This window comes from Pseudomyrmex gracilis, unplaced genomic scaffold (genome assembly GCF_002006095.1).
Source record: "Pseudomyrmex gracilis isolate BER0280 unplaced genomic scaffold, ASM200609v1 scaffold_17, whole genome shotgun sequence".
NCBI classification, from domain to species: Eukaryota; Metazoa; Arthropoda; class Insecta; order Hymenoptera; family Formicidae; genus Pseudomyrmex; species Pseudomyrmex gracilis.
The window spans coordinates 893,878-903,081 of record NW_018020601.1 but is presented as its reverse complement, the minus strand read 5'-3'; the positions used below and the strand labels follow the sequence as shown (position 1 = coordinate 903,081).

General features: G+C 38.2%; 1 protein-coding gene across 1 annotated transcript in view; it reads right to left on the bottom strand.

Moving 5' to 3' along the window:
- Positions 1-2,186: 2,186 nt before the first annotated feature.
- LOC109864127 (RING finger protein nhl-1-like) overlaps positions 2,187-9,204 on the bottom strand; it is an 80,136-nt gene continuing 73,118 nt past the window's right edge. The window contains 5 exon segments of the mRNA XM_020445043.1: positions 2,187-3,455; positions 3,768-4,049; positions 4,615-4,771; positions 6,005-6,166; positions 6,689-7,201. Coding sequence (XP_020300632.1) covers positions 3,030-3,455; positions 3,768-4,049; positions 4,615-4,771; positions 6,005-6,166; positions 6,689-7,201 — 1,540 coding nt within the window. The 3' untranslated portion in view covers positions 2,187-3,029.

The window sequence follows — 9,204 nt, the reverse complement described above, 5'->3', positions numbered from 1 at the left end:
CGTCCAAGATTTTTCATGAGAATTCCGCGGCGAGCCCGAGCGGCTCGATTCCATTTACGTGTCGTTGCGCTCATCAATGTGATTGCTGTTCTGTTTATTTTCAGACTTGTTTTTTTATTATTCACGTTTGTTTCGATATTGTCTTTCATTCTATATCGCGTTGTGCGCTATGCATGTTGTATTTGGACGCAATGCTCGTCGAAGTGACACGAAAAACGATCGCGCAAAAACGAAGTGGCGCTATACGTGCCTCGAAATCAGAAACAGAAATTTATTTTTCTAGAGAATTCCAATGATAAAAAAGTCAGCTCAAAACAGAAAGTGTTTCTCAATCTTTCTTTTTTTAATTTATGATTGGTTTTATATATCTTTGTCGTCTGTAAAAAAGTAAGAAAAATTAGAGAAAGAAGCAGTTATAGAGATGTATTAAAATAAAACATTTTTCTAGATTTTGGAAAGAAGTTCGAGTTTGCGTAAAAATATTGATAAACAAGTGCTAAGTTTGATTACTATAGTGACTAATTAATTGTCAATTAGAGTGAGAGGAGCAAAGATCGTTCTTTAGAACAACAAATTATTTTTATGAGCTTTTAACTATATTAGATAAACATTTACGAACGTGATGAAGAAATTAGTCAGTTTCTTAGACGATAAAGAAAGAAGACGATTTACAAGAGAGAGTTGTTCGGAAGAAAGATAAAGATAAATATTGTTAGAAACAAAAAAAAAAAAATATCTAGGTTAATATTCTCTCAGGCAAAAAAGGCAAGCTGACTTGAAAAATCTTCTAATCTATTATTAAATTTTCCAACAGTTTTTTGTATATCAACAATCACAATATAAGATGTCTAATAATAACTTACTTTTTTTGAGATACAAATATTTTTCAATATTTTACCTCACATTTATTGTGTTTTTTTTCAAAAAGTATTTTGCATTTTAATTTTTCCAACATGTCACTAAAATGTTAGTTGTAATTTTCACATAAAAAAGTCACGATAAAAATTGTCGGATGACCTGTAGACCTTGGTCTGCACTTTCGAGTATTTAAATATTTTATACATTGTTTTTCATTTGTCTGAAGATGTTCGCTGAATATTTTTTCGCTTTCACTCGCTTATCATTAATAATTATTAATAAACGCGAATATATATATTGACCAGAGCATATATTTCACTTTTAGTAAAAAAGCGCTCGCGACTTCTTGAATATTAAATACAATATATTTATATATATGTATATGTATATACATGTACAGTCGGAAACAAAAGTAAGTAAATAGATAGTGAAAATGGTTGTCAAGTTTAATCAAAATAATACTATTGTTGTATATTAAAATTTTATTTGTTATATATCTTTATAGCACACATATAGATTATTTAATAAATAATTGAAATTAATATTTATAGNTTTGTACAAGTAAATTGCGTTTAACTAAAAAAGTCAGTCAATTGTCAAAAGACGCAAAAGTAAATAAACACTTGCTTATTCAGAACCGAAAAATGTTTATAAACACCGAACGTAATTTTTCTCTTACTAGCACAACACAGGCGCGCGCTACCCGCACGCTATTGTTATTTTTATTTAACGTATTGTCAGTGAACATAACCTGTCACCGCGATGACAGATAGTATATACGTTTGTATATATATATATACCCTAATCACGTGACCGAAGTTAGTAACACCGCCGCGGTCGCGCGACCGAAGTCATTGACCCCGCCAAGGCCGCGCGGCCGAGGTCAGTGACCCCGCCAAGGCCGCGCGGCCGAGGTCAGTGCCCCGCCAAGGCCGCGCGGCGGAGGTCAACAAACAAACAAAATGAAAAGTATTTATTTTACGGTAATGTAGAAAATTTGAGACATTGTGAACGAAAACGATGTATAATCACCACACACGATGATTGTCAAATTGTTTATGAGTGATGAGAGGCGATGACTGCATCGCGAAAAATTTTAGAAATATTAGAATCAAACGTGACAGCGAAAGCTATAAAATAAATAAAGATTATACAAAGTTAATTAAAATGCTGTATGACTAGATGCAAATTGTACACATTAATAAAAGCAGCATGAAGAAACATCTAGCTTTTACTAAAAACTACATAAACAAGCCAATGTCATTTTAGAAAACTATGGAGCGATAAAACCAAATTTGAGTTTTGAAAATTAAAAAAGAAGCATTAANTCTAAACAAAGCGTAAAGTATCCAAAAAAACAATTTATTACACTACAATAAAAGTTGATCGTGGATTACTGATAATGTAGAGATGTTCCTCGTAATATGNAAGATGTTGTAGTACCTATAGAGATAAAATTATGAATGCAAACAATTGATTGATATAATAAATGAAAATTGAGAAGAGACAGTGTTAAAAATGAGCCTTGACAAAAAAATTTCTTTTACAGCAAGACAACGACCTTTCAGACACAAAAAATGTTTTGAGAATTCAAATAGTAAATTACTTGAATAACCATCACAGAATTTGAATCCCATAGAGAATTTATGAAATTTATTAGATGCTAAAGTTCCATTAGATAAAGCAGAATACTAGGACCGATTTTTTAAAAGTTATACTCAACATTTGAAAGTATTAGACAAAGACATTATATCAAAAACTTAAAAAGACAGAGTGTACCATGGCGTTTAGAAACAGTAATTCAAGCAAAAGACGGTAACGCTAGAGATTAATTTTTAATTTATTATGTGTTTTAATATTACGTATTTTAATATATCATTAACTTTTGTTTCTCTGTAATTGACTGACTTATTTGTTAAACACAATTTACAGAAATGTAAGTATTAATTGTTCACTAAATAAACACAATTTATATACAAAAATGCAGATATTAATTTCAAGTATTTACTTAATATAATCCATGTCTACCATAAGAATATGCATTAAATAAAATTTAAATATATAACAATAGTAACTATTTTGATTAAATTTAATTGATAATCATTTTCACTATTTATCCATTTACTTTTTTTTGTCCCCGACTATATATATACATATATAAAAAACAAAGCTCAGAATACTTGGACCCGATGATTTTTGTGATCGCAGACAACAATGTTGCCTGTGGNGGTAACGGCGACGCCCTCGAGAGGGTTAAACTCGCCACTGCCTCCNCAGCTGATGGATTTGAGGAAGGCGCCCTCCGGACTGAAGATCTGTATTCGNTTGTTGCCGGAGTCGGCGACGATAATATAGCCCTGGTCATCCACAGCGACGCCACGCGGAAACTTGAACTGGCCCTCGTCCGTGCCCTCGGCGCCGAAGAACGTCAGCACGCGGCCGTTGACATCGAATATCTGCACGCGATGATTTTTTCCGTCACTGACGATCACCCGGTTCGTGTTGCTCACCGCGATGTAGTGCGGCCTCTCTAATTGGCCGCGCCCGCTACCGCACGATCCGAATTTGCCCACGAATGTGCCGTCCGATTGAAATACCTGCGAACGGTATTCCGAGGCGGTCAGATAGCGGTCAGTGCGGCGATGTAGCTGTAGAATGTGGCGCTTTTAACAATCGCGCTCGGCCAACCGAACGAACCGAGAGATACGTTAAACTACCTAGTTTTCGCCGCCACATGATCGGTTATACGTTTAACCAAAACGTTTCATGCTCTCGATAATTCGTTAGCGTTTAATCGCGCGTTTGCGGTTTTTTAAGAAAAAAAATTTTTTTTATGAAAAATAAATATATTTGTGCTATATATATATGTGTGTGTTCACCGACTGTAGATCTTATGATGAGGCGCGCACCTGTACGCGATGATTATTCTTGTCGCACACGTAGATGAAGCCGAGAGCGTCGGTGGCGATACCACAAGGATAATTGAAGCGGCCGTCGGCGGTGCCTTGGGAGCCAAAGGCTCGCAGAAATCGGCCGGACGGATCGAACACCTGGATTCTGTGGTTGTAGAAGTCCGCGATGATGTACTGGCCGATCCTGTTCACGGCCACCCCGCCGAGGCAGTCGAACTTGCCTTCGCCACTGCCCAACGTTCCAAACTCCTTCATGAAGTTCCCATTATTGTCGAATACCTGCGGCCCCGGCGTTGCAAGGTCGTTTATATTGATCGTGCACTGATATTAAAATCGGCTCGCGGAGCCGAACGGTCGCAATAACGACAAGGAATTTTTATTTCTCGTCCTTGTTAGCGCACAAAACGAACCCGGTTCATTTTACGATCTCCAATACCATAACGGGACGTACAACATTCTTGGGGACTTCTGCCTTACGCGCACATAAAAGTCGATTATTGCTAATTTTAGACGATTTCGCTGATTTGTATTCAACATTAACATTGACATTGACTTTTGTATGTGTGTGTGTGTGTATTTTAAACATCTTGGACTGATTGTCTCTCACGCACAACAAAACAATCCATTTTTTTTCTAGAGATTTACTAGTTTTTTATATAATTATTAATACACAAGTTTTTTTTATAGACTTTTTCTTTTAGTATCAACTTTATCAGGTTTTGGAAAATTCTTAACTGTTGCTAGAGTTTATTTCAGCAACAATTCAAATCGTTCTACTTGATGCAATATCGAAACGTAATCCAGTTTGAGGAGCAATTCCCGGGGACTTGAGAAAGTGGCTTACTTGAACACGATGGTTAGAGCTGTCGGCCACGACGATGGAGTTGTCCGGACCGACTGCAAGGCCTGTCGGCCAGGTAAAGCATCCGGCTTCGCTCCCCCGCATCCCGAACTCAAACAGCTGCCGCCGCTTCAGCAAGTAATGACTCCTCCGACCATTGCTGGAACCGATTAACGAGGCGATCAATAAAGCTCATTACGCGGAATTCCCAATTCGCTCTCGATTATAGATCTCCACCAAGAGTTCTCTCTCTCTCTCTCTCTCTCTTTCTCTCTGTCGGTTACGTGAAAGACATACCCTCTCCCCTCCCACGCGCGCGGACGTTTACGTGATAAATGTACAGTTATTCTTCATCCGAGACAACCACGTAGAAACATCCCTCTATTGGGTTAGTAAAAGTTTGCGGAGAACGAACGTAAACCGGAGGGAAAACAGCAGCAGCAAACTCGGATATAGTGGACTCTGTATCTTCATTGCGCGCTCCGCGCGCTGTTCTTAAAAGAATGTTTTTCGTAAATCCACTTTTCAAGGAGAACGATGTTTTACTCTTTACCCGGAAACAACGGTAGATCTCGGAGAATTACTAGCTTTGCGCGCGCGAGAAGTTCCCCTGAACCGACGCAACCGGATAAACGAAGATAAAGTGCTTTGATTGCGATGAAACGACGGCGACTCCATCTCCGAACGGACTTTTCCTACGTTCGAGTGCGCTAGTCCGCAACGCGTATTTAGAAAGTCATACATTCTTTCTCTAACAAAGCGCATCGTGCGTCTTATACTTTGGGAGCCGCGAAACTTGATTTTCTTTTCTCGAGAAAAATTTCACTGGTGTTGAACAAGAAGTAGAGAAGCAGAAACGTTCGTATACAGTTATGATTTTTTCTCTATCTCAATGGAATTTTTCAAGTCTGTATCTAAAAAAAAAATTTACACATTTTTGTAAAGAGAATGAAGAAAAAATCAAGATTCTGGAGTGAAATTTTTTTCGAGCTTAATTAAAAGCAATGTGACCGAAAGTTTCCTTTTAAATATGATATTTGCGCGCGCTTTCGTGTAACACAAAAGTAAGTGACGAAAGTTTGTTCTCATTTATGCTAATACCGCGAGATGAAGGTTACTTTTATTTTTTCTTACAGAAACAACATTATCGTATCAAAACAACTTTAGAATTTTTTTCGCATACGTAATGACTTCTTGAAAAGTATCAAAAATTTACCAATTGTTGTTGTTGTTTTTTGTTTGTTAATAAAACAATCTACATATAAATTGCTTTTTAAAATTCTGAAAAATCTTTTTTTTATGACGCAAAAAAAAATTACTTTGGCGCAAAAAATTTCGAATTTCGACCAGCACGTTCAATTACATCGACAAAGTGACAAACACAAAGACTTACCTAGTGGAGGAACCTGCTGCCGCGGGTATAACGGGAGCTGCTGTAGGGGACGTGGGGGAGCCTGACGGGTTTTTTTGGTCGTCGTCAGAAGATTCAAAGGATGTTTGTCCGGTATGCCTAAGAGGCAGGCCCAGCGATAATCTTCTCGAAGTCGCGCTGGTGCTAAACAAAAATGACAATTTTACATGTTTCAATCGACACGTTGCACAATTGCATCAATCAGTTAGATGTTGCATATNTGTTTGTTAATTGTTTGAACAATTTCTTTTATTGCAAGACAATATAACGCTTTGAAACACACTCTGGTATAAACCCGCATACTGATGTAACACCCGCTTTAGTACACATTTGATGCGCAAGTAATTCATCTGNATGTACGTATCGGTTTAATTACGCGCATAAATGTTTTAAACTATTTGCGCACACAACAATGCGATTACAATATATAATTGCATAGAACATTATTTGCAATGAGGTTTGTGCGCTCATTACATAATACGGAAACGTTATAATAATAGATAATTAGTTAATATATTTATCAGGTGAAAATATGTCGCGTTTAGAAGTAGCGACAATTTCGAAATTGACAAATTATTTTTCCGTCTAATTCTATGTATGTGTGTACGTGTCACAAATTTGATAAAAGACACTCTTTTTTGTTGATTAAAGATTAAAACACCTCACCTGGATGACGGTATCGTGGATGTTGCGGAGGGCGGTTCTTTGTCTTTGGTGGTGCGATTGCCATATTTGTTTTTCAGGTACCTGGCCCACGANCTGAGAGCCGCGCCATCTTTTTCCGTACCCGGGCGATCGCGTTCCGGGCTTGGTTCCCTCGACTTTAGGGCGTGGGTGCTNCGGCTTCGCGCTAATTCGGAACCGGCGCCATACTTGGCCGCCAGATAGGCGTTCGGCGACTGGGTTGTTGGCGACGGCGGCTCCTCGTCCAAGTCGAGGTCGTCGCCACCGAAGTTGTGCGAACTCCTGGAGCGAGCCAGACGCTGTCGACGCTCCTTTAGAGCCGCGTAGCGAGATCTCGCCGACAATGGCGAATCCACTTCTGCCTCCGCATCCCTCTCGCGTTCGCGCTCGCGTTCCCGCTCGCGTTCCCGCTCGCGTTCCCGCTCACGTTCCCGCTCACGTTCCCGCTCGCGGGAAGCCATCATCGCCGCTTGGCTTCTGCTCTTGTTCAGGAACCTGCAACATCCATCAAGAACATCCTTTCCAGTTTGTTTGTGGCAAGAGATTGTTTATGTGTTTTTATGCTAATACTACACAAAATGAAGCTACTTTTTCTTGCAGAAATAAGGTCATTAGCACGTCAAAATATTTTTAAAACTACATCGTTCATTTCGCAATGACGTTCAGAAAAATATTACAAAATTAGCAATTTCTTTTTTTTTTTAATGTTAATTTGTATGTACTTTACATACAAATTACTTTGTATAATTTGCGCGGCTTTTCACATTTTTCTATATATATGATGCGAGATTATTTCTGCACAAAGTAATTTCGTCCTACAGATCTAATCCAACAATTACGTCGACAAGTGACAAGTAATTACAAGATGCAACAGGATAATTAAGCAGCAATGAGAAAGAGCAGAATGAATCTTATCTTNGTTTACGTTATGTAATTATTCTACGATGATATGTATCGACTTACTACAGAGAAGCATAATAGGCGTCGTTGTTAATGTAAGACAAAAATTATAACAACAATGAAAATCTAACAATGAAAATATTTCACTTTCCATCGTCTATTAACTAAGTAAGATATTTTTGTTAATGCGTCCTGAAGACTTTGAACTTGGAGACTTTACTACCCAACTTTATTATCCAAAGTCCTTTCGAATTTTTTGCTATATCAAATATTACGTTTTTGTTCTTCGCATTTTATTCTCGATATATTTCCGAGCTATTTTCCAAGCGCGTTTGACTCTCCTCTTCGATCTGGACCGCGATTTCAAGCTGAATTCGAGGATTTCAGGTAATTGCACACCCTAAGCGCGTTTAAGGGTCCGCGAGAGTGCCTTGACCTCGGCGCGCACGCCGAAAGACGATACCTTTTCCGAGCGAGTGGTATTCACTCTGCGGTTGTATTTTCGAGCGAGACTTTGCATCGGGCTATTTTGGTGCATGCGTGCCGGGAACGCGTGCAGGCTGCGCGTTGCAAGTATAGACGAACGATATCGTGTAACGAAAACACTTATCGACGAACACGGGCAGACAATGCGCGCATATTCTATATATATATAGCATATAGTTTCTATTTTAAGAACTTTTCAGTCACACATCTACGAGGCAAAAAATGATAAAAAAAAACCGCTTTATGTATACCGCATTCGTTAACTGTGTTAATTGCGTCTATATTGGTGATACATTAAATTTTATCGTACATGTGCAAGCATGACCGTCGCGTTGTTATTTCAATGTCAAACAGAAAATGCCTAATTTCTCGCGGTTGTAAAATTAATTTTATAACACTACAGTTGAGCCAACATGCTATATTGATTTTGTAACAATAATAATAATAATAATAATAATAATACCAACGTACATATATTTGACAATTGCACAAAATTGTAATATGCTAAGCTCATTTTATGTTTTTCCGAAGAAAATCCGATTTACAATAAACGCTATTGCGCGTATTACGCACTGCACATTATATAATTTTAAACGGCAAAATAATATATTTGGCGTCTCGCAAATTGCATCCGCTAATGAGTTTCGAGAGAGAGAGAGAGAGAGAGAGAGAGAGAGAGAGAGAGAGAGAGAATAATACGTAATAACAAGATTAAGGAGCTAACTGCTTTTCACACACACACACACGTACACACATACACACACACACACACACACACGATAGTAGACTTTGTGTCGGTGCTGTCTTGTTTATGGGATTAAGCTCACATGAGGGCGCGATTTGCATTTGATTGCCCGCAAATCTAACCGTTATACGCGTTACGACGCAATTTTCGCGTCTCGAGAAATTGGTGTTACGNAGGAGATGTTNCATCTACGCGAAACAGATAGAGAAGATAGACAAATTTTTCACGTTACGTCTGTCTTTAAACTGACTTGGATATCTCGCGGTTTTTGTACAATAGCGCAAAGCATACAAACGAATAAACGAAGGCACACAGATATTAAATGTGATGTACTGAGATTAAAGCCTTTTTTAAATTAAGTCATAGA